This window comes from Gouania willdenowi, chromosome 5 (assembly GCF_900634775.1).
Source record: "Gouania willdenowi chromosome 5, fGouWil2.1, whole genome shotgun sequence".
In the NCBI taxonomy this organism is placed as follows: domain Eukaryota; kingdom Metazoa; phylum Chordata; class Actinopteri; order Blenniiformes; family Gobiesocidae; genus Gouania; species Gouania willdenowi.
Window position 1 is genome coordinate 35,025,483 of NC_041048.1, and position 25,625 is coordinate 35,051,107.

General features: G+C 36.5%; 1 protein-coding gene across 10 annotated transcripts in view; it reads right to left on the bottom strand.

The window, feature by feature from the left end:
- magi1b (membrane associated guanylate kinase, WW and PDZ domain containing 1b) overlaps window positions 1–25,625 on the bottom strand; it is a 222,070-nt gene that overhangs the window by 55,064 nt on the left and 141,381 nt on the right. For 8 of the 10 annotated variants that reach the window (XM_028447811.1, XM_028447810.1, XM_028447806.1 and 5 more), the window contains exons 7-12: window positions 24,366–24,401; window positions 18,237–18,294; window positions 15,671–15,798; window positions 12,030–12,152; window positions 4,336–4,521; window positions 3,596–4,255 (exon numbers count right to left, since the gene is read on the bottom strand). In XM_028447811.1, the coding sequence (XP_028303612.1) occupies window positions 3,596–4,255; window positions 4,336–4,521; window positions 12,030–12,152; window positions 15,671–15,798; window positions 18,237–18,294; window positions 24,366–24,401 (1,191 nt within the window). The remainder of the gene's footprint in view (window positions 1–3,595; window positions 4,256–4,335; window positions 4,522–12,029; window positions 12,153–15,670; window positions 15,799–18,236; window positions 18,295–24,365; window positions 24,402–25,625) is intronic. The other 2 variants (XM_028447813.1, XM_028447808.1) reach the window with 1 other exon arrangement.

Consider the following 25,625-nt stretch of genomic DNA (forward strand, 5'->3'; position numbering starts at 1 on the left):
AACACTACTACTACCTTTCACAACAAGAGTCCTCAAGTCAACACAACTTTATTTACACAGCGCAAATTACAACAAAGTCATCTCAGCGCACTTGACAAAATATAGAATAAATAGAAAGAAAGACAGAAAGAAAGAAAGAAAGAAAGAAAGAAAGAAAGAAAGAAAGAAAGAAAGAACCCAACAAGATCCACATGAACAAGCATTTAGCGACAGTGAGTCCTCCAAATATTCTGTACATTTATAAATAATTTTAACTCATTTTACCATTATAACATTCAAAAACAAAAGAGTGCAAATCTCCACCAAGTGCCAAATCTCCTCTTTTCCAGATATTGGCAGTTTCCTGGATCAATTATTCTGTTCATGGTACCATGATCATTCACACTTCAAAGGCTTGGAAGAAACTTCAATCCCCATTTATAACCATACCGTTGGTGCAAATGTATGAGCGCCCCCATTTTTTCGAAAAACTGCGATGTGCAATCCAGATCCCGTCCGGATGAAACTCGGTGGGGTAATTGAAGAACAAACTCGACATACTTCAGTCAAATTTAATAAAGATTGGTCAATTACGAACACAGATTTAAATATTTGTAATTTTGCCAATGGTGAGAGAGAGGGATTTTTTGATTTTTGAAACTAATCTAAAATGAGTATATTGTTTCGGATTCCCTCCAATATTTAACGGAATCTTTCATTGCTTCACGTTTATCTTCGGGTAAAATTTGGTTAAAATCTGTTATGTTCTATTGATGTCATCCTGCTATCAGACAGACCTTGCCTACAAGATGAATCCATCTTGTTCTGTTCCCGCCTTTGCCTTTCGAAACCAAACCCATTCGAACCAATCATGAGGCAGTGTTGTGGTTTAGGGCGGGATATCTGGGTGTGACGAAGGCAGAAGCGCCGAAGCAAAACTGGGGCATGCGCAGTTGCAGGGAGAGGAACTAGCTGGGCTACCGCTATTAGCATAGCTCCAAATCAAAATAGAAAGATGTCGATGCAAGAGGATGGTTAACGTGCTCTTAACTCACATACTCGTGTTGCAAAAACACTCAACGACATAATGACCGCAGCACTACTATCCCAAAAGAAAGTGTCTCTGCGACGCATGCCGATGACGATGTCATCATTTGTTACCGTGTGATTGGCTAAAACAAATCATGGTGGACAGGTGCTTCGCCCAATCAGCTTCAAGCATTCTGTTCATGTCCCTCCCTGGTTCTGAAAGGATTTGCCAGACACAGACCCAGATCAATGTAGAGAACTCCAGTTAGAGGGAGGGGCTACACATTAATCTGACTTCATTACATGATCTTTCATTACAAAGGAAGTTTCAATCACATCTCCTATATAACGTAGATAGAGTGTAAATATATATATATAACACTAGATAGAGTGTAAAGGAGTGTAAAGGTGTGTAAATATAGAAAATGCTCACCCATTACACAGTGTAACTCGTGGGTGTTTATGGAGTATTTTTGTGTGTGACAGTGCAGAGGCAGAGATGGATGTACGAACATGCATGAAAAAACAGATGGAGAGAACAAAATGACAAAGGTGCCGTTCATCTGACCAATTTCACCTGATGGTTCTGAGTGCTTAACCCCACAAGCAAAGAGAAACTACACGGCTGCACACCAAAAGCTTTTAGTTACTCAAATTAATAAGCCCCCCCCCCAACGCAAGCCTGGGACAGTGTAACAGAGAAAATAGTCCAATTACTTTAATCACATGAGGCGTTTGGAGCGGAAGGATGGCCAGTCTGAGGAGGGTTCACAGAAAACTATCAGAATTCAATCATTTTCACTTTTATCCTCCATTCACAGTTGCTTTGTATCCATTTAGTGCTTCTGTGCAACAACGGTTTTCAATCATAACCTGCGAGAAAAGCGCAAGTGGCGTGCACTGAATCGAGCCGTTCACACTTGGGTGCATGGCTGTCAAAGCGTCGACACTGACCAACTAATGCTGGCAATTGATGTCGAGGGCACAGACGTCAGATTGGTCGGGTGAGAGGATGATCGGGCGGCACCGTTAAAGTGACGAGCGTTAACTCAGAGCTCCATGTTTACTCATGATGCCTCTTCTCTGCCTCTTTCCCTTTTTGGTACAGCTGTGACTAACTGCTGCTGTCAGTTATGGAAATGCAAGGATACTCAACCTAAATGACAAAGACAGCTCCACTGAAAGCCTGTTATATGCAAACTTTATTAGTCAGAATGAGAGCCCAATTTTAGCTGATACCGAGTAATGACACCGGCTAATAGCCTGGCTAATTAATCCTTCGGGCTATAATACATATAACTGATTAATTAACTTTTATGCTGCATGGAAATTCTGTGGCTCTGTGCTGTACATTCTGTGTTGTAAGCTGCCACTTTTGATGATAATGATTACACAATTACAAGACTGGGATAAGTCACTAGTTCATTGTTTACAGTTTAAGATGTTTTTTATTCATCCATGATTATTGTTACTTCATTATTAGTGAAAATGCAATAGAAATCCTTTTTTTTTGTTGGTCGTTAACTCCTCCTACACTCCTTTGTCCAATTTTGACAAATAAGCTATCAAAACATTCAGGAAGTTTCCGAGATTTATACTTGTACTTTTATAATTTCTAAATTGAATTTTTTAGTGCTAATGCTAGGTTAATGCTAATGATAGGTTACTGCTAATGCTAGGTTAATGCCATATTAGGTAAATGCTACTGATCTTGATATTGTTTTAATGCTACGCCAACGGTAGGTTAGTGCTAATGTTAGGCTAATGCAATTGCTAGGCTAATGCTAATGCTAGGCTAATGCAATTGCTAGGTTAATGCTAATGCTAGGCTAATGCTGGTTAATGCTAATGCTAGGCTAATGTTATGCTAATGCTGGTCAATGCTAATACTAAGCTAATTCAGTACAATGCGGGCCAGCACCTGCATCCTCACTTGCATTTTCTTTTTTTTTTTTACATTGTATTCTGGAAATACTGTTTTTACAAATTGGCCTTTTTTAATCAGTGGTTTTAGAGTCCTAAGGTTGACAGTGTCACTAATAAAAAGGTCCTTGTTTGATAATTAATAGTAGTGTTTTCCTAAATTGTCAATGATCATATTTTGGGTATTATAAGAATTTGTGTAAAGTATATATACTGTGTATATCAATGTTTTTATTTTATATATATATATATATATATATATATATATATATATATATATATATATATATATATATATATATATGCTGATATATTGGCTATCGACCAATATGTTGTTATCAACAGATAAATCAGGTATCAGCTTTTCAAAACCCCCAATATCGGTTGGCCCTAAAAAAGATTTTGGGTTTTTTAGAAGCCGCAAATGCAATAAAGGTATTCAGGCGATGGGTTGTGTATCACTTTAAGCCAAAATCTCTTATGGTATTTCTCTATCTGTTTCTGCCCAACAGTCATCAATCCCATTCTCTAAGGCAAGGTCTATTTTACTTTGCAATTCAATCACATGAATCACAATCTGCCACCTAACCCAATACCTGTCCCCTCACACACAGCTCAAATCACATTTAAAACTCTACTGTTGGAGAGATTTGCATGAACTCACCTCTCTGCACCAGCATGGTGACCTCGCTGCCTTTGGGACACTTGCTGAGCAGGTCCACCACCTGGTTGTGGGACATGCTTTGAACATTCCTTTTGTTCACCTCCACGATGATGTCACCCTCTCTTAGGCCACGGCACCGAGGGTAATCCACAATCTGCTTCACCCTTTGCCCTCCGCCTCCCACGCTGTCGGCAATGGTGAAACCAAAACCTTTGTCGCCTTTCTCCATGTGTACAGTGATGAGCTCTGGTTGTGTTGCAATGGACGAGGCCAGCGTGTGCACATCGCTGTGGTAGCCATGCTGGGAGGAGGTATCTGAAGCCACCTCAGTAGAGGGGCTGTGTGAGCGTGGCAGACCATTGAGGGGTGCCCCACCGTTTGCAGGACCATGGTTGTTGCTTTGACTACCGTGGCTGGACGGCGAATCATAGCTGTTGGACACCTCCTGGCCATTGACGATGATGGGGTCTTTGTTGTCGAGAATAGCCACTGAGGTAACCAGGCTGGTGTTGGGGTCATCTGGGTCAAAAGGCAGTGGGTAGCCACGGCAAAGCTCTAGGTTAACCATTGAACCAATTGGAATAGACTGGAAGATCTTCACCACTTGGGCATGGGTGTAGCCAAGTACACATATATCATTGACGCTCACGATTACATCCCCTTGAAGAAGGAGATAAATGGTTACTGTTGTTGCCATGCAGACACGTTTATCTCATACGTGAATTATCCTGAACACCAACCTGTCTCCATCTTGCCATCAAGGGCAGCAGGACCATCAAGGACCAGGCTTTTTATCTGCAGGAACTCATCAGGCTCATCTCCTCCTACTACAGTAAAACCAAACCCCCGACGGCTCTTCTTCAGCTTGGTATTGATGAAATTTCCTTTCAACTCAGATCGGTTACGAGTAAAGAAAGGCTTTCCTCCTGGAAACACAAAGAACCAATTTTCAGATTGCCTTATTTCAGTGAAGGAATATATAACAAACATAACTAAATGGAGCAAAAATGTATACTTAGCTATGGAAAAGCTTTTAGTTGTCGCCATATGGTATTTATTAGGCGTGGGGCGATACACCGAGTTCACAATACAATAGATGATAATAGGCTTGCAATAACGATACAATATGATATTACTTTTAACCCTCGGAATATCTTTGTGGCCAAACGTTACATTTTGACATTTGTTTGCCTCTCAACATTCCGATAAATTTTTAGGCTAGTTGTATGAAACTTTGCCGCTGTTGTTTTTTCATTTTTATCTGCTTAAGTCCTGTGTATTGGAAATACACTTAGTAACCTCATGACCAAATTTGCCACATCATTTTTCATATACTGTAATCATGACATATCATAATGCATTTTCAAATAATACCTAATAGATCAAAGCCTCTACCTTCAAAATAAAGGGAAATATGTTGTAGGTGTAATGACCCCCTACCAACCAGAAGTTTTAGGGAAATTTCAGTGAAGGCCTGGATTTCGAATCTTGCAAAATATAAAACTTTAAAACTGTCCTTGTGCCAAAAATAATGATGCATTAAATTCAATTCTGCTATCAATTAATAATGACACAGTTAAGGCTGTAATATTTTCATCAAAAATATTTCACTTTGGCCCCCATTTTTGGAAATACTGTATATTTAGTGTTTTTCCTGCTTATATTAGTGCCTTATATTCATTTACTTGTGGTTAATACACGTCCATGCACATTTGTTGTTGCTGCTGCAGTTGTTTTTTGTTTTTTGTTTTTTTTTTAAATGCACATCTTTGCACAGTATCTGACATTTTTTGAAAATCTGTCTTTTTATTTTTATTCTTTATATTTTGCATATTTAAATTTTTTGTTAGTTTACACTGTGGCTCAGAGAGAAACATTTTCTTCCAATTTTTCTGTATGTCCAGCACATGCTGAAAAATTGACAATAAAGATGACTGAAAAAAAAAAAAATAGAGGTTCTCATAATAAAAAAAAAAAGTCCATACAAACATAAAAAGGGTTTAAAAGCTATAATAAATGTTTTATCTATGGATAGGTCTGAAGTAGTTGAAAAGATCTGACAATAAAAATAATGGAGTACATTTGTATTTCACTTTTATGAGACGGACCGTTTGTGAACACGTGTATGTACATTTAAAGGAGGGCAAAGGGTTGGAAGAATAACCTTGCTTTCATTTGACCATCTCTGTACATACTTACTCTGGGTGGAACTGTTTCAATGGGAATATAAAAAGCAAAAACAGACCATAACAATCTGGTGTGTAGTAGATCATGTGGATTTTTTTAATAAGTTATTTATCCCTCCACTTGTTCAACAGGCACACACAGAACATGAAAAAACTCAACTTTAAGTCCTTTGTCCAATAGATCGGGATTCTTTTAAATAAAGACAGCACGCTGGTTAAGCTAATTAACAGGGTGTTAATTGTGTTAAAATAAAATCTGGACTGTATAAACCACAGAAACATCCTCATAATCTCATTTATCACACAAATATTACACCTTTTTTATTTTCCATTTCTCTAGTGACATATTGCTGGCCATATTTATATGTTCATTACTATAGGGTTTTATTACTCTGAGTTTGATGTTCTATTCTAGATGTATTGATTAAAAACTAAAGTTGTTATGACTTGGACAGATCAGTTTCTAATTACAATCTGACTGTTATTTTCCACTCCTTATTGTCCTCCAATTTTATGTCAGAACATTTTTCATTTAGTGAAGGAAAATGAATCCCAGGCTAATTCTTCTATTATCTGTAGTTTGGTGCAGTTTGTTGGATCAAGAAGAACATGGTATTGTAGCAATAGCTTTTAGAGATGAATGGCCGTTCAGGTAAAATGAAAAAACATCTTTATTTATCAACCTACAGTCGTACTTTATAATTTAAACATTAATGGCTTGTGTATTTTTAAGATTTGTGGTACATTCAGTTCCACTAGCTGCATTATTTAAACTGTAGCCATGTGGGAAATAAAGCTTTAAGTTCATACCATTCCTTTAGTACAGTGGTTCCCAAACTTTTCACATTCCCGTACCCCTTCAGACATTGAACCTGAGGCCATGTACCCCCTCCTGCACACTTAAAAACATAATAATGTAATGTGTTACACAATGTTGCCCGAGAGCACAAATCTGGCCCTTAGATGATCAAATTCAGCCTGCAGGAGAAAGTTAAAAATATAGAAAAAACATAAATTATTGTGCAGATTACAAAATAATTAAGTTGTAGATAAATCAGCGAGTATATCTCAGATATCTAAATACACACATTCAATATATATTCCACAATATTTGGAGAATCGCAATTTTCCCATGATTTCTTTTTCCCCGTGAGTCCAGTCATTTTAGATTTAAAACTGTTCAAAGAAGTCAATGTTCCTGCAATTATTTAACATAATTTCCACAAATTTAATAAAAAATTGGACTCAAAATTAATGAAATTTGAAAGAAAAAATCCTGCAGGGACTGATATGTTACTTATTGATTGGATATTGTTGGCGCCTTATATACTTTATGTATGAATTATATCATGTAAAGTACATTAATCAATGTTTTTTTTTTTTTTTTTTTTTAGTACAAAATGGAAAAAGCCAGAAAGCAGGACCTAAAGGATGAGGTGAAGGATGACAAGATGAACCACCATTGGTAAAAAAAAACCCAAAACAAAACCAGATTGCCTACTGATCGCAATATCTTATTTCACAATTTAACGTCCCGTCTTTATATTTACAGTATGTATTAAAAAATGACCCTAACTGCTGACTTCCTGCACATAAAAATTCTAATTCGCAAAAGTCCCCAAAGTGCTAATGAAAAGCCCCTAAATAAGTTTAATGAAAATCTGTGGTTTGCCATTTTAAAGGTTTCAATGAAGCTCAAATTCAAGTTTGAAATCCAAGGTGAAAAGTTTCCATCGTGAAGCTCAGGTGACATATTTTTAACAGAAAAGTCTCTGCCTTTGTAAACAACTGCTGAAGTTTAATCTGCCCAAAGGACATTTTCATCATTCAATATCCATTTTCAATGTTTAATTATTACATAAATCCTCTCTCAGGAACAAAATTCAAAACAGAATGACTCAAATTCTTGATTGCCGTGATTTAAAAACCATAAATACTATTTTCTACTTCAATATCTGGTTTACAGGCCAAAAGAAGACATTTGAGTTTGGTCTAAATCATAAAAGTAATGAGGTATTCATCATGGTTGAAGTGCTGAGCCTTACTTGTCTATTAAAATCCACATGTTTCAAGACAAATGACCTCAGGCACATTATTGTACTCCTTTGAGCACAAAAAAAGGAGAAGCTGATGCTCATTGTGTGCACATTAAAGACGAAAGATTACAAGAAAAAAACCGTGTGCTTAGTGACCTGCAGTCCAACATTAGTCTCATGCATCACATTACCCTTGGATGTCCTTGTATTTGTCATGTTTTGTGGTGCGTGTTGCTTTTGAATGGCCTTTATCAAAAACAGGCAAAATGGGACAATATCTCAGAGCTGATAGGATGGCTTTATTCACATGGGATCCCGAAAAGCAAAGGGACACAATGCAGTGGGAGACGACATGAAAGAGAGCTGCTAGATGAAGTTATTAGATCACGTGTCCAACTCAAGGCCTGGGGGCCAAATCTGGCCATTAAGAGCAGTGGTTCTCAAACTTTTTTGGCTCAAGTACCTCCTTTCTCTAAATTTTAAATCAAAGCACCCACTTTATCTGACTACATTTTGCTTAGATTGCTTAGAAATGATGGAATGAATGAGTGATAACACAATTTTAAAGAACACAATTTTGTAATTAAGTGGAATGAAACAGTTTTTAGTGTCTCCTGAATATATTTATTTCTATAGTTTTCTCCTGCCTGGTGTTGGACCAAGACTGATCCTTGTATTTTCAGTTCATGTTCTAATCAAGATCATTTATATCATCAATTTGTGTGTTTTTTGTGTCATTTTGTGTATTCTGTTGTTGGTTTTTTCTTTTTTTTTTATTATTCACTATATTTTTCTCTTATTTTGTGTGTTTTTGTTGTCAATCGGATGTTGTGTTGGTATTATTCAAATAGTCTTTGTTTCTCTGTTTTTTTGGTGTATTTTGTAGCGATTTTGTGTATTTATCTCTCATTTAGAGTCTGTTGTCGTTTTGTGTGTTGCTGGTAATAGAAAGTATTTTTCTCAGTGTGTGTGTTTTTGGTGTCATTTTGTGTATTTTGTTGTTTGTTCTTGTTATTATTCAGTATATTTTTCTCTTATTATGTGTGTTTTTGTTGTCGTTTTGTAAGTTGCTGGTAATATTTAGTATAATTATCATTTTTAACTAAAAATAAACATAAAACCCCATATTTTTAATGCTTTCATGTGTTAATATTCCTATCTCTCTCTCAAGTACCCCCTGTAGTGCCATCGCGCACCCCCATTGAGAAACTTTAGAGCATTCAATTTGGCCCACGGCAGCAAAAAAAAAGTCAGAAAAACCATGAATTATTGTGTAAATTACAAACTAATTTAATTGTAGACAATTCCAAAATAATAAACAAATCCAATAAAACTCCACAATATTAGCAGTGTTCACATTTCCCCTATGCTTATATCACACAATAATAGTCACTTTTAATCTCAAATTATTAAAAGACCTTCTGCAATGTTCTTTACATTTTTTCACAAAATTTCCCCAAATTACATAAAAATGGGTCACAAAATCAAATGAAAGTGAAGATCCTGCATTGATATTATCAGTGTTGTACATCATTTATAATTTATTTATATGTGGGAGTGCAAACTAGAGCACAACAAGAAGACAGTCATCAACATCCCCAACCAGATTGGTTCTCATTATAACTCAGAACCTTTTCCTAAATGTCCTAAATCTAAGAACTTAGATGTTTATATAAGAAAATATTATCACATCAGAATATAAAAATAATTACTATCTTAAACGATTTCTAAGAAAAGCCGTCCCCTTTGAAGATACTTCGAACAGAGTAAAAAAACGGAACAAGGGCAATAACTCCAGAAAAAAATTATTGCGCACTTCTCATTTTCGAACTCCATCAAGGTATTGATATCCTGAAGCCACACACCAAATGTAGTTATTCTATCTTAAACAGTTTCTAAGAAAAGCTGTCCCTTTTAACTCGAACGGACGGACGCACTGATCAAACCTATATCCCCCTTCCACATTTTGTGACAAGGAATAATAATAATGATTAAATTACAAATTTCATCGCCTAAAATCAGCGGCTCACTTAAGATAAACTGTATTTGGCCCCTGAACTAAAATGAGTTTGACACCCCTGTATTAGATGATGTCTTTCTCTGGGTTCCACTAAGGAGGGGAGAGGGACTGGTGGTTACAATGACTCTACAACTCAACCAAAGCAGACAGAAGGTGGCTGCAGACCATGCACAGGGCAATGAGTTGGAAGCAACACCAGCCATAAAATACCAAGATCAATGTGTGATGTTGGAAAAGTGGCCAGCAGGGTGAGCCAGTTAATTCGTTATCCTTGCTGTGCTAATTAGACAGGCTCAGGATAAAAGGACCTGGCACACAGAAGATTTGTGTTTGTAGGTGTGTGACTAAATGGTGGGTGAAACGACGCCATTATTTGTTCAGGATAAATTCCTCAAAGACAAACAATGAAATGAAAACAGTGAAAAGCTTCTGTGTTACCATCTGTGTAAAAAACGGGGTACTCAATTTAAAACAACCCCCCCCCCCCCTTTCTTTCTTCAATATATATATATATATATATATATATTCTAATAGCACCATTTTTATAATTACTAAAATATCACACACACACACACACACACACCCAAGATTTGTAAATACTGTCTATGGCATTTTTTCTGTAATCGTCTGTCTTTTTGTTGTATGTGCAAATAATGAAATTACAAAAATGTAAAAAAAAGTTGCGGATATGGTACATTATTTGTAAAGGAGGTTTGGTGAATGTAAAAAAAAAAACCTATTATTTCATGGTTTCTGTGTATTAAATTGTACTGATTGAAAACTAAAATGTGAATAAACAAAGTGTTAGTAAATTGAGATTTTGTTCAAGTTTAATTTAGGAAATAGACTAGATACGTTTATACTTCTTCCTACTCCTTTTCGTTCATGTTACCTGTGATGTGTAAGAATTTGAAAATGCTAGATACTATTTTGTTGTTATTTCTTGATGTTTATTTATTTGATTGTATTTTAAACTTATAATTTACATGATCAAAATGAATAAAGAAATCAAATCAAAGCAAACACCAACGCTTTGGGGACGAGATGAATCTGTGTACTAATCGTTTTTTGCTTATTCCGTTTTAAAACCAAATCAAAATAACATATTAACAGTGTCGTTATTTTGTTTTACTGATTTAAAAACTAAACAGAAATGCAGAAATATCAAAAACCAGACAAGCAGCATTTTTCTGTTTTAAAATTAAATCTTGTTCCGTTTGTGTAATATTTGGATATTTACGGGAAAACTAGGACGAGAGCTTCATGTTTTAATCTCACCACACAGAGGGGACCCACAGACGGGGGCGGACTTTTACTCCCGGACAAAAAAAACAAAAAACAACACATAAGTCACATTACTGATGAACTGGTGAATTGAAACATTATTAATAAATAAATAAATCAAATGATGTAATGAAAAACATGCATGTGATATGTGATTAAAGGAACCAGAGGTGGGGTAATGAATCTACTGGTACTCCACGTTTCTTGTGACCAACTTCCGTGTGTGTTGACGGTTGCTGTTGATGGCTAGCGGTATTATTACATGCAAAATAAATATTTTTACTGCCCTCAAAAAAGCTGTGGAATTGTTTTTGCAAAAGTGTCAAATTATAGAAGTTCTAACATCTATTGTTCCTCACACCAGTCTCACAGTCGATAGTCAGTCACCTGTTTATGTGGATGCTTTTTAGACTGTAAGACAATAAAACAAAGCTTAAATGTGAGCAGCTTCTTACAAGCTGAAACATCCACAGGAACAGGACCAGAAAACTGCTATGATAAATCCTAAACAGTGCGTGTGGAGACCTGGTCCAGGACCTGGGGAGGGAAACCAGGTGCAGTGGACTTCACATTCTGTCAGGGCGAACAGAACCAGAACTGAAGTGCTTAAGTTCTTGCTCTATTTTCCCCATAAATATCCAAATATCTCAAACAGAACAAGATTTTGGCATTCATATTTTAATCTTAAAAAAAAAACACTGCTCATCTGCCACGCCATCTATTTGTTATTTTGATTTGGGTTTAAAACGGAATAACCAAAGAATGAACAGTACACAGATTGCGATGAGCTGTCGAGTTCCATGATACTCATTAATCCAACCTGTTCAGTGCAGAACTTTAGGAATAACTGACCTTGTTTAAAAAGAGGATTTTTAGACGTGTACCGTACTTCACTGGTGATAACTTACGTTTCTGCCCCATTGCAGTGGGCACCGGTGGTGGACCCATCTGAGGGTCTCTGTAAGTCTCCTGGTGGTTAGCAGCGTAGCTGGCCAATGGGGCGCCGGCCATTGTCGAGTCTTCAATCCATTCTGCAAAGGTGAAAGGGAGAAGTTTTCTAGAACAGTGTTTTCCAACGGTTTTGACCAAAGACAAACCATATGCAAGATATCAGAAACTGGCAAACCTGGGGGGACACACAGTGTAGTCCCTCAAAGTAAATGCACAAAATGACTCCAAAAACACACAAAACGCAACAAAAATACACAATGTGACGAAAAGAATTACTCCAAAAACATGAAAAATGACAGCAAAAATATACAATACAACTCCAGAAACACAAATGACTGAAAATGTCAAACAAATTACACAAAATCACTTCAAAAATAAGCAAAAATATCGTAAGAAACACAAAATGACAACATATAATGACAAAAAATGAGTCCAACAACACCAAAAATGGCAACAAAAATGGCTAAAACAAAAACAAAAATATACTGTACAATCTTACTCAAAAACACACAAAAGGACATGAAAAATACATAAAAATGACAACAAAAATACACAAATACCCTCCAAAAATATATTTAGAAAAACAAAGTGACAACAATTATAAATAAAACACATACAAAAAAGCAAAAGACATACAATATGACCACAAGAACATACAAAAGGACAGAAAAATACACATTCATTGAAAAAAATACAAAAGATTTCTCCAAAAATGACTGTTCTTTAATGCAATAATGCTCAGATTGGTCATTTTTCTAACTGCTGACATGAACGTTGATAATATGGCCCTTGGATCAGATTCAATCACATTTCCTTGGCTGTCACTGTGATTACAGTTGCCCATCTCCTCTAATTATGCCATGTAGTTATTTAGCCAAACAGACCATTTACAGTATTTACATAGTAGCACATTGTGAAACCTTGTGCCATCTGCTGACAGGGAACAGTGTTTAATGCTTCCTTTGAACACGATTGAAGACCAAACCACTAACTGATTAAACCGTAGTGTGCTGGGGCTCAGTGGTTGAGAAACACGGCTCTCAACAGTCGACAAATGATCTTAAAGACTATATGTTGGTGAATTTTGTGGCTGTTTTCTATTAAACTGACTGACCAAACCACTGACAATCAACCCTCTGCTAATGTTTTGTAAAGGTGTGAAGATCACACAAAAAACATTGTCTATTGAAGAAACTGATGAGCGTGCCACAGTGATAAATCACCTTCATCCAGCAACAAGTCACAAATCAGACCTGCACGACTCTTTAACATTCCTCACAGTGGGACAGAATCGATACAGATGTTTGAAAGAAAAGAAGGAAGAAAATAATGATAAAAACTTCGGTTGAAGAGAGTTTGTTGGGGGGGTTTGACTAACGTGGGAGAAAAACTGCACGGAATTGAGGTGAATGAGCAGAAAGTGAAGAATAATCATAAGCTGCCACAAATCTAAAATTTATTTCACTATGAGGCATCTGAAAAGTTCAAGCTAAAGGTTAGCTGTTTTAGCCCGGCAGATATGTAGCAATATTATGGTAAGATGTTCACTTCTGGAAAAAAGCAAATAAATAATATATCTTAAAATACCGTGAATTGTGTTCGGAGCGTGATCCAAGATGGCCGCCATCCGTACTGTCAATCTTACCAAAACTTCGGTTCTCTTAGACGTAGAAACATGATCTTTGTGGCAAAATGTAGGTTTTTGGGGATAAGGATTGTCACGAAATAGCTCAAAATACTGTTATTTGCATCCAGAGCAAGATATAAGATGGCCACCACAACACTTTACACACGGAAAAGGTAAAATCGTGATTTCTTTGCAAAGATGCCTTTTAAAGGGTGAACAATTTGATTTAAGTCAAAAACATGAATTGGTATATCTATCTGTGTCCATTTTGCAGCTTGCCAACATGTACAATGACTAAACTCAAACTTTTGATGTAAATATCTGAGTTTTGACAAAATATCAAACTTAGAAATACAGATGGTGGCCATCTTGGATTTCCTGATTTTGAGTGGGAACCGTTGGTTTGCCAGCATGGATCCAATTAAAAATGGATTCAACACACTCAAAGACCCTCATGTACACATTTCCATGCTTTTTTCCAGAAGTAAGTTCTTTTTGACACATCTGCAGACGGTGGAGGACTGGGACAAAAATTCAACCCTGGCATTTTCTGTTCAGACCTGCCCACTACATTATCAGAGGACACCACGTAGAAGCCACGGGCGACCGTGGCTCAGGTGGTAGAGGGTCGTCTTCTGATCGAGAGGTTGGGGGTTCGATCCCAGTACCTGACTATGTGTCGAAGTGTCCTTGGGCAAGACACTGAACCCTAAGTTGCTCCCAGTGGTCGACTAGCGCCTTGCATGGCAGTCCTGTCCCACTGGTGTGTGAATGTGAGAGTGATTGGGTGAATGAGCTGATATGTAAAGCGCTTTGAGACTGCTTCAGTGTGGTGACAAAGCGCTATATAAAATCAAGTCCATTTACCATTTACCATTATTAAGTCAGAAATGCTCAACATGTGGCTTTTGATGTCTTAATTTCAATTATTATTCCCCCAGCAAACCTTCAAAGGGTGAAACTTTTTAACCCCATTTTACCTATTTTCTTTGGTCATTTTGCAACGTCCTTTGTCCAATTTTTTCCCCTTTTCAAAAAGTTCTGACACCTTTTTTCAGACTTGAGCTACCATTTGCCCGTTTTGCCTAATTTATGGCCAATTTCCATCCAAATAAGCTTATTTTTGCCCAATAAATATACATTTTTGCCCAATAAATATACATTTTTACCCTACATTTTGCCTCTTTTTGTTCCACATTTTGCCCTTTTTCACTGTAGTTTGCCACATTTTGCTCATGAAAACTACCTTTTGTCATTACATACGACCTGGTTCATTTTGTATTTACCAACTTTTTGGCCACTCTTGACTGCTTCTGGGCCATTTTAGTCACTTTACTCTCTTTTCTTGCCACGTTTTTTGCCACTTTGACCATTTCTGGCCACCTGTTACCATGTATGCCTCCACTCGCTCATAAAAAAAAGAAGAAAAAAAAAGGAGCTGACTGGACCGTCCCACTTAGGGACGATGCCCAGTATGCCAGATGGCCAGCCTACCCCTGTCTGCTAGGCTACATGTTGAATCCTAGTAGTAACAGGATGGGCTATCGAGGAAGGTTTTTTTTTGTTTTGGTTTTTTTTTGCCATTGGAAGCACTTTTAATCTTCTATTTGAAAATGAAACAAACAGATTGCAACAGGTTGTCTATTCCACATATATTGTTTTCACTGCAAGTAAGACTTACCTGTATTTGCTTTAGGGACCAAAATAAATCTATTAGGAAATAAGAATGCAAAGATAGCACAAAATGCAGAATTTACCTTAAAAAAAGCTGCCGCATAGAGCAGCAAATAATAGTTATGCCTTAATGGGAAGTTACTTAGCAAATCATAAGGCAGTAGCATGCAAAATCAAGAAGCACCGCAGCAATAATTGGTATAAACAGACCCAGCCTCGCACTCAGTTCATTCACTCATTCAAACACATGAGAAGAAGGAAATAAAATGACGCCCTGGGAGGGGCTTGTGAACGAACCTCGGATGTAGCGCTCACCTTCGGGTGGCTGCTGGCTCTGGGGCTGAGGCGGCAGCTGCTGCTCGGGCTGCCTGCGCCTCTTAGCCTCCAGCACTGGGTTTTCATACTGGGTCTTCCTGTTGATATGACTTTGGGACAGTAGCGGGGAAGAGAGTTGAGTGAATAAAACAAAGGAATCCAACACAGAGGTGGGTTGGATTATTGGGAGACAAAAGAAATGGAAGGAATCGACGGAGGAAAAGGAGGGAAGGGGTAACACGGAGAGAGGCTACGATTATTATTCTGAATGTGTGCACTTGGCCTTACGCTCAAATTAAAGTACATGACATTGTAAATATCACATCAAATTAATCCCTTTATGATGTCTTTATTAATAAGAACTACCAGCAGATCACACACAGAGGAGAGCCTCGTGCAGTGCTTTTCAACCATGTGGTGTCACCTGATGAATGATGATTAAAAAATATTTTAAAAAAATAATTACTGATTGAAATACATTTTGATTTATCGATTAATTATAATAATTTTTCAAATTAAAACACACCCTTAAACAGCTGTAATCTATTGTTAAATATAAATCTAGTTAATAATAATAATAATAATGAAAATAATAATAATAATGAAATAGTAATTAAATAATAATAACATTAACATAATAATAATAATAATAATAATAATAATAATAAAATAATAATAATAATAATAATAATAATAATAATAATAAAATAAAAATAATAATAACAATAACAATAACAATAACAATAACAATAACAATAACAATAACAATAACAACAACAACAACAACAATAATAATAATAATAATAATAATAATAATAATAATAATAATAATAATAAATTATATATATAATTAAATATATAATATTAAATGCGGTATAAAGAAAACATCTGAGCTGGTAAAACATGTCACTAATCCTGGCTCCTCTGTATTTGTAATTCAGTATAACAAACATAATCAAAAGCAAATTTAAAAGAAAAAGAAAAGTCTTAAGTCTTGCCAGAAATTCTTGATATCAAAATAGGGTCACAATCCTAAAAATGCTGGGAACCACAGCTTTTTTTAAATATTAAACCAACAACTTTTGACTAAACTAACCAAGTCTGAAAAATGAACGCTGAAAACACCAGATAACAACGCAAACAGTGGAAATTGTGAATATTATGCAAGAAAAACAAACACTTCAGTGATACAGCGAGAGAGGAAAAAAAAGCATAGAAATGCTACAGTCTTGAGCTGCAGAGGTTCCTTTATGAACCACCTCAAAAGCACAAGAAACATCGGTAATAAAGCCAAGGCCCAGAGGTGTCGTAGCACAAACACAAACATGCCTTGCTTTATTTTGTCCCACATGACAAAAGAATGGCCTACATTTATTTTCAAAAACCACCGAACAAGAAAAAGCTGTGGAACTGTTAGCACGTTAGCGTGGGTTGCTTATCTTTGACCATGTAGCATTTTAGGTGTGCAAATTAAACACTTCCACAGCCAAGTTTACAAAAGTTCCAACAATTGTTCCAACACCGAATGTGACTTCAGTGACTATAGTTGTTTAAATCGCCCGTGAAAAAAATAAAATAAATAAATATAAATAAATCGCCCATGATGAGTCACTTGAACATAGTCGCACTTTTTGCTCACTTCAGCGCTTCATCTATCCCCTGTGACGTAGGGAGAAACTCATTGCCAATTGGATGTCGCGACTTTGCGTCATTCGAGGTCACTTGAAAAGTTCAAAATGTTCAACTTTGAGTGACTTCCAGTGACTCAGAATTGGTGATTGACTCTCTGGAATTGCGTCAGTCACGTCGCTTGAAGGTAGGTCGCTTGAAGTTGGATTGTTTGAATGTAATCTAGTCGCCAAAGTCTCTGAAGTCGCTTTCGGTGTAAAGGCAAGATGCGTTCACACCGAAAGTAGCTTCAGCAACTACAGTTGCTTAAATTGCCCGTGATGAGTCGCTTGAACAAAGTCGCACTTTTGGCTCGCTTCATCTGCCCCGCCAATTTCAAAGCCTGTTACGGGTCCATTTTCATTTTTACATAAAACATGGCAGATCCTATCACAATCGCGGCACTGTACTTGTACAAAAATCCACAAACGCTGGAAGGTTAGATGCCGTCATCTCTGGGTTCATGAGATCCTCATGAAATGCTCATACCTCGGTTCTCTCAGTTCTTTATTGGTTCTCAGAATTCTACAGTGACGTGGCAACCAGGGAAGTTACGCAGGGAGAAACTCATTACCTACTGGATGTCGCAACACAGCATCACTTGAAGTCACTTAAAAATTAAAAAATTGTCAACTTTGAGTGACATCCAGAGACTCAGACTGCACTGAAATTGCTTAAGTTGCGTCATTTGAAGGTAGGTCACTTGATGTCATGTCATTTACATTGATTTTGAATCTAATCTGGTCACCAGAGTCGCTAAAGTCGCTTTCGATGTGAACACACCTTAAGGGGGCAAAGTGTTGTGTGAAATTCAACTTTTACAAAATGTTGGCTAAAATACATTTTGCGAGCATACATACAGTTTTTGTGTGTCACTTACTCAACATAGTAGACCCCATACACTGGATCATCTATTTTCTCCCATCCTGGAGGAAGTTCTATAAAAGTAAAAGAAAATAGAAGTAAAACACAAGTGAGGCAGAAGCATTGTTACATTTGACAGCAGTTTTAGTCATTGCTTTTGACTAAAATGCTACTTAAGTTAGTTTTAGTAAAAATGTCAGCTTCAAGACTATTTCAGTTATACAGCCTGTGATGTTCTGGACTCTTCTATAAAGTGCAGATTCTGTGCTAAAGCAAGCTATGTGAGTATTTAAGGACACATCTATGCTATGTGTGTGTTTTCGTCTGTCTCAGAGTGTGCGCGCACATGTGTGTGTACGTCTTATCGCTATATGTTCGAGGTGGTGGGAGAGCGGGACTGTTTACCCCTGAGTGCTGTCTGTAAGGCTGTGTGTGAGCTTCACGTCGTGATGTGGGTGCCTGTGGTTGGAGTGACACATCTCACCTTATGAACTCGCTATGTGTGTGTGTGTGTGTGTGCGTGTACAGACACATCATTGTGTGCACTATTGCGGTTTAGTACGGTATATAGGGTAGGCATATAGGGGTTTAGTTACTCTATAAAAAAGGAATGACCTGCATTAAGGCCTGTCCTATTAGAGACCTTCAGCTGCTTCAGTGTCTGTCTGTTGGTCTCCAGGGCCACAGTGACTCAACACTTTCACACACTGTTCCAGCCTCTGTCTCTCAAACTGCTGTCATTTCTACACATCAGATAAGAACAGAGAGAGAATGCAGGACAATGGAGTAGAGAAGGGGTCAGTGAGAAGGAAGGAAGGGACTGTAGAACGAGGAGAAGGCAATGTAGCTAGAATGAATAGGAAGCTATAGTAGACTTAAGTAGAGAACTTTCTGTGCCAAACCACACAAATATAATATAGTTAATAAAGCCTTGCAAAAAGAAATAGAAACACTTTTTTTTTTCCAACTTCTCTTTGACCCGTACCAAGGGCAATAATTGTGACGAATGCTATAGAAAGACTCGCAAATCATTTCAATTCAACAGTTAAACTAGTGAAAAGCCAGTTGTCCTTGGCAGCCTGGAGAATCTTCAGTCTCTCTGCTTCTCCAACACTGAGGGAATAAACACTATACTTGACTTGAGTGTAGAAGGAATGGAGAATGTGTGGCCCTCTTACGCACGGACGAGCTCAAACGCAAACTTTCACCACAAAGCCATCGTCTGAAACTCAACCATCTGATTCAAATGGAAGCTCTGGTAACAGTGGAGCAGCAAGTACTGGTAGCTACAAACACTGTCAATTGTTTGTCCAATAACCTTCCTCTATGTGCACAAATTACTATCTTAAAGCAATGCACATCTTTTTTTTTTTATTATTTCTTCATTAACATTGAAATGCAGCAATAACTTGTCTATAATCTACAAAACAATTCAATGAAAACCTTCCAGTTAGCAGTTTGTGGAATTTATTTCTGCTTTATTTGCTTAAAAAACGTTCTCGTTTTGCTCTACCTGTATTCTTTAGTTTTCTAGTCTGTGCTTAGAGTGAATGTCCAAAGCAGGCACAGGTTATTATTATAATTCCAATGTTGCTGAACTGGAACATTAAACGAAATGAAGTCCCGCCTCACCTCATGCAAAATTCTAATCAGCCACTTGATTTCACACCAAGTTAGCTACGCTGCGGGACTAACACCTGTGAGTATGTGTGTGTGTGTGTGTGTGTGTGTGCACAGCAAGATGAGACAGCAGCAGAAGGAAAGTTGGTGCAGCAAATACCTTTCACACACTGCCAAGTATATCATAATGTATGGGTCGCTGCTTTTTTGGCCTCATGGTTTATAGGAAACTTTAAGCCTCCGACCTTTGAAATGAATGTCAGGCACGTGTGTGTGTATTTCAGGGAAATGTAGGTACAACATGAAATGAGATAATGTGAAGTGGAGAGTTGAGCACAAAGAACGTCTTTACCTAAAATCAATCAGTCTTTTGGACTATTTTTTTCTCTTTTTCATGCAAATTTTTTTCTGTTTTTTGGAGTAATTTTTTGTGTGTTTTTCAGACAATTTTATTTTTCATTTTTTTGGGCTAATTCTTTTCACTGTTTTTTGGACTATATTTTTCTGAGCTTAGAGGGTATTTGAAACAACAGATGCATTTATTTGTTTATTGAGAGCAAACTTGTTTAATTTGATAAAAATGTACTTTCAACTTGGTTTAAGACAATGGGAGATATTTCTATCTTTAAGCCATATTATTAATGGCATTACAATTAGTCTATCGACTTGTTTGTTTCTCCCGGATCAGTCGGACATATATGGCATGTTCCATGGGTATAAAATAATGCATTTGATACGATCAGAACTGCTGAAAAAATAACAACTGCATGGTGTGCAGAAATAAAATTGCACGTAAAACAGAAAAAAATACTGTCAAAAACAGAAAAAAAAAAAACACTCTGAAAAAGAGAAAAAGAAATGTCCGAAAAACAGAAGAAAAAAAGAAGTCTGAAAAACAGGAAAAATAACTCAGAGAAACAGAAAAAAATACTGTCAAAAACACTGAAAAAAAGAAAATAAATGTCCGAAAAACAGAAAAAAAAGTCTGACAAACAGGAAAAATAACTCAGAAAAACAGGAAAAAAATTTCCCAAAAAAACAGAAAAAAATTATTCTGAAAAAGAGAAAAAAATGTCAGAAAAATCAAAGAAAAAAAATGTCTGAAAAACAGGAAAAACAACTCCGAAAAAAGAAACTGAAAAAAACTACTCTGAAAAACAGAAAAACAAATTGCCCAAAAAACAAACCAAAATTTTTTTATTATTTGAATTTTTTTTTAAACATAAGCAAAAAAACACATGAGAACCAGGTTTACATTTTCCAAATATTATTAATTATTATTGTATGTCTGTAAATCCAAATGACAAAGAAAACGAGTGGCTGTGTGTGTATTACATTTCATTAGCAAGTGTTGGCACAGTGTGATGAATAACAGGCCTGCATGTCATTCTGGTGAAACTGTGCTATGATGGATTCCTCCTCAGTGACCGTGGGAGCAAACACACGTATATCAGGGAATTCCTTCCCTTCCATGATCGAGTGTTCCAGAGTTAATTGGGTTCTTTTTTTTTCTCTACTTGATCGATCATTATCGAGCATGCTCAGTCACTTTAAGGGCAGTTTCATGACAACTTGTTTTTTCTTTTTTAATATTTCTTTTGTAAGCTTTCTGATATTAAGCATATTAAGCAGGGGTGTCAAACTCATTTTAATTCAGGGGCCAAATAAGGAGCAGTTAAATCTCAAGTGGGTCACAAAATTTATGTGGGAAAACAAGTAATTTCAACATTACTGTGCCCTAGTTTATACTTCTACGTATACATAAAATACTAAATATGTAAGAAAGCGACAATATCCAAGCAATAAGTGACATATATCAGTCCCAACAGGTTCTTCACTTTACATTTCCTAGATTTTATGACCAATTTCTATTTAATTAAGGTAAATATTATGTATTAATTTGAGGAGAATTTGAGGATTTTGTAAGAATTTTTAGTTTTTTTCAATAGGTTAACATTAAAAATGACTGCAATCATGTGATATAAGCACCGGGAAAATTGTGAGCCCCTGCTAATATACAGTAGTTGATTCATGTTCACAAGGATTCATGCTTTCTCTGTCATTATTACTTTTTCCTGTGGGCCAAATTGGATGCTCCAAAGTGTCGGATTTGGCCCCCGGGCCTTGAGTTTGACACGTTGTATAAAGTGTGAAATTGTGTACATTATCAGTTCTGTCCCTAAATCAAAGGTTCTACACATTGATGTAGAAACCTGTGGATCATAAATGCCAAGGTCAGCTCTCTCCTCCATTCATGTTCCAGGGCGCTACGTCAGTGTTTCCACTGCTGCGTGGCTGCGTCTGAATGTTAAACACAAAATGTGTCACCTTCAGGTGTGACACGCATTCAGGAGTTATTGTTGGAGGAGACTTCTTCAGGCAAACCAACGCTAATGGTGGAGGAAATAATGAGCATCTGATGCCGCGGTGCGGGGGCTTGGGGCTAAGTTGGCGTCGGAGCTGCCGTGCATTTGTTAAAAGTCAAAAGAACAAACTAAAGGGTGGGCGAGATAAATGTCAAGTGTCTGCCAGCGTAACGATTCTTAACATTTAAAGTCACACAGTGGAAGCTATCACTAACTGTGCCACTAGGGGCAGTGTTTTACACATAGGGATAACAATTATGGCATAATTATAATTTAAACAATCTGTTGCTGTTGTAATCATACTTAAATTGTAATTGAGTTCAGATAATTGACTTTGTAAATGTAATTGCCATGAAAATTCAATAAAAATTGTCAATTATGGTTTAACGCAAAACTGGAGAACCATGTTACAGTTCTATGTACAGTTCTACATATATGTAGTTAACAATTATTAAAATATGTTTCATATCAAGCTTTCCCACATTTTACCATTCAAAAAAAAAAAATGAAAAAGACAAAAAATGTTCAAATGCCCACATTATAAATATTAAAACCTACATTTTCATTGATTAGGAAGCCTAATTAGATGATAGATAATTGTTTTTAGTGTATTTTACAGGTGATTTCGGACCTGTTACCATAGCGATGCTAAAAGAAAGCTAACGCAGCTAACGGTTAATTTTTACAATGTTATTTATTTCAGGCTAAGTAATTGTGATTCATTTGAATTGAACTTTAGTCATTGAGAACGTAATTGTAATTGACTTACAGAGGCTAGAAAATAATTGTAATATCATTGTAATTGGGGAAAAAAATGCAGGTCACTGTAATTTTAAAAAGTTTTTAATCTAGCAAATTCCATATATTTAATATCTTTAAGAACTTGTAGAATACTGGTACACGGAAAATAATTAAATCTGTTACCTTTGAACAACTGGAGAATTTAGCACTAATAATAAACACAATTTGTAAATAAAATGTGTTTTAAAAAAAAAAAGTTCAAATGCTCAAGAAACTGTAACAAAGTATTTGTACTTTGTTACTCGTCACCTCTGCATAGTTGTAATTGTAATCTAAATAGAATTTCTAAATGGAAATTCTATAAAAACTGTCAATTAAACAAAACTGGGGAACCATGTTATAGTTGTATGGCTCACATGTGTAGTTAATTAACAATTATTAAAATATGTTTCATATTAAGTTTACCTCTCAATTCTCTTGCTCATCCTTTTCCCATAAAAATGAATAGATAATTGAAATCGAGGGGTATCCGGACACAAAAAAGGCTCAGATTAAACATTTTGATACCAATATTTTCATTGATAATAAAGTCTAACAAGGTAACAAAGAAATGAGAAACATATTAGATTACAAAAAAAATTTTTGAGTGTATTATACAGTTACAGTCAAAACTGACCCATTGTCATAAGAGACGCTAACAGTAAGCTAACACAAGAGGAAAGGGGTGGTCATGTTTTATGGGCTTATTTATTAAAGTTATTGTGATTAATTGTAAATGAACTTTAGTAATTGATCTTAATTAATCATAATTGACTTTCAGTGGGAAAACAATATTTGTAATTTCAATTGTAATAGGAAAAAATGCCGGCCAACGTAACTGTAACTGAACATGGATAATTGAAGACATATTTATAATTTTAAAATGTAATTTACGCCAACCCTGGAAACAACCAACCAAAAAAAATAAACAAATGTGTTAATAAATGTTAATAAATTGGTTTTTCACATGTACTAAGAACTGAATGCTGGTATACTTCACAGAGAAACATCTAAAATAGTTGAACTCATTTTTCTGACTTTAACAGCAGGTCAGCAACACAAATAACTCTCAAACAGATAAAAATGGCATGATATCAGCAAAAAAACAAAAAAAAAAAAACAATAATAAACCCAAGCTTGCAGCTTAGGTTTGGTTTTTCAAGGTGAACGACGTCCAAAGCAGGCACGGGAAATTATTATTGCAATGTGTCCGTGTGGAATGTTAAATGGAATGAGGTTCTGCTTCGCCTCACGGTACAATTCTAATCACTCACTTGATTCCACACTGAGTAACACACCTGTGAATGCACGTGTGTGTGTGTGTGTGTGTGAGCGTGTGCATGTGTGAGCGTGCCATGCATGTTGTGTGAGAGACGTACCTAGATCGTTATCCAGCTCCTCCGTGTGGACTCCTTCTACTCATTTGGGTGAAGAGTAAAGCAGCAGTGGTGAAGGAGGCAGAAAAACAAAAGCAGTTTAACATGTTGTAGCAACTTGTTGCCACTGGGTGGCAGAGTTGAACAAAAGCATGCACATTAAATTAGCAGTATCATAAAAAAAAAATACTTTATAATGATTTTGCTGCATTCCTTTAGCCTCATTCAGAGGCTGAAAAAGTTCTGTTTATGTGATTAAATATAGAACATACATTATACTGTATTGTCATATATGTAAAGCTACATACAATAAATGTGTTCTCTGCATTTAACCCCTCCCTGAGGAGCAGTGGGCAGCAACAGAGTAATGCCAGGGAGCAGTTACAATCTGTTCCATTTTTAGTGTCCGTTATATCGCCTCGTTTTGCCTTCGAGATGATCTGACGCGTTTGTGACCCAATGCGACGCAGCAGTTGGACAAAACTGTGGATTATCACCTAGAATGGACCATTCCTGTAATCAGTAGTGGTGAGGAGGAGAAGAAAGTTACGTAGCAGCTCCGGTGAGTGTCTGAAACAGCTGACTAACTCTGCTGCTGATGTAAAAACACACACTGTGAAGCAGCGTTTGACTCACAATCACAATAGCTGCTGAAATAGCCATGTGTTTTACTGCAATGTGCAGTTTTTTGGCTGAAAACAATGACAAGAGTGTGTGCATAGCGAAAGAAAATCACTAGTGATCAGCTGTGGTATGGAGTCAGCGTCTACAGACACGCCCACTCATGCATGAAGGACCCAAAACAGCACGTTTTTAGAAGCATCATTAAACTGTCTTTTCAGAGAAAATATTAATGTTTGGATATGATGAAGTGATTTAAAATTGCTCCATATTTCTGCTTAATAAATATAGTATACATCCGAGTATTTCTCACGGAATCTTTGCATACTATCAAATTTATGTACTAATTTGGACGTCAGACTTAGTATGAGTAGTATGTTCGTATGACATTTCAAACACAGCCATTGTCTGAGTATTTTCTATGTTATTTACTGGCAGCCTGTGCAGGGTGTACCCCGCCATGTGCCCAGAGTAACTTCATGTGATATGACCACAGTGTGGATTAAGGCCATTGGATGTGGGAGACTGGGTAATTAATATCTGTCACTGCAGTTATTTAGTAGAATTTAAAAAAGCCTTGTCGACTGTTTTAATGAGCCAACAATGACACCTATGGGTCACCAAGGGAATCTCCATCATGAC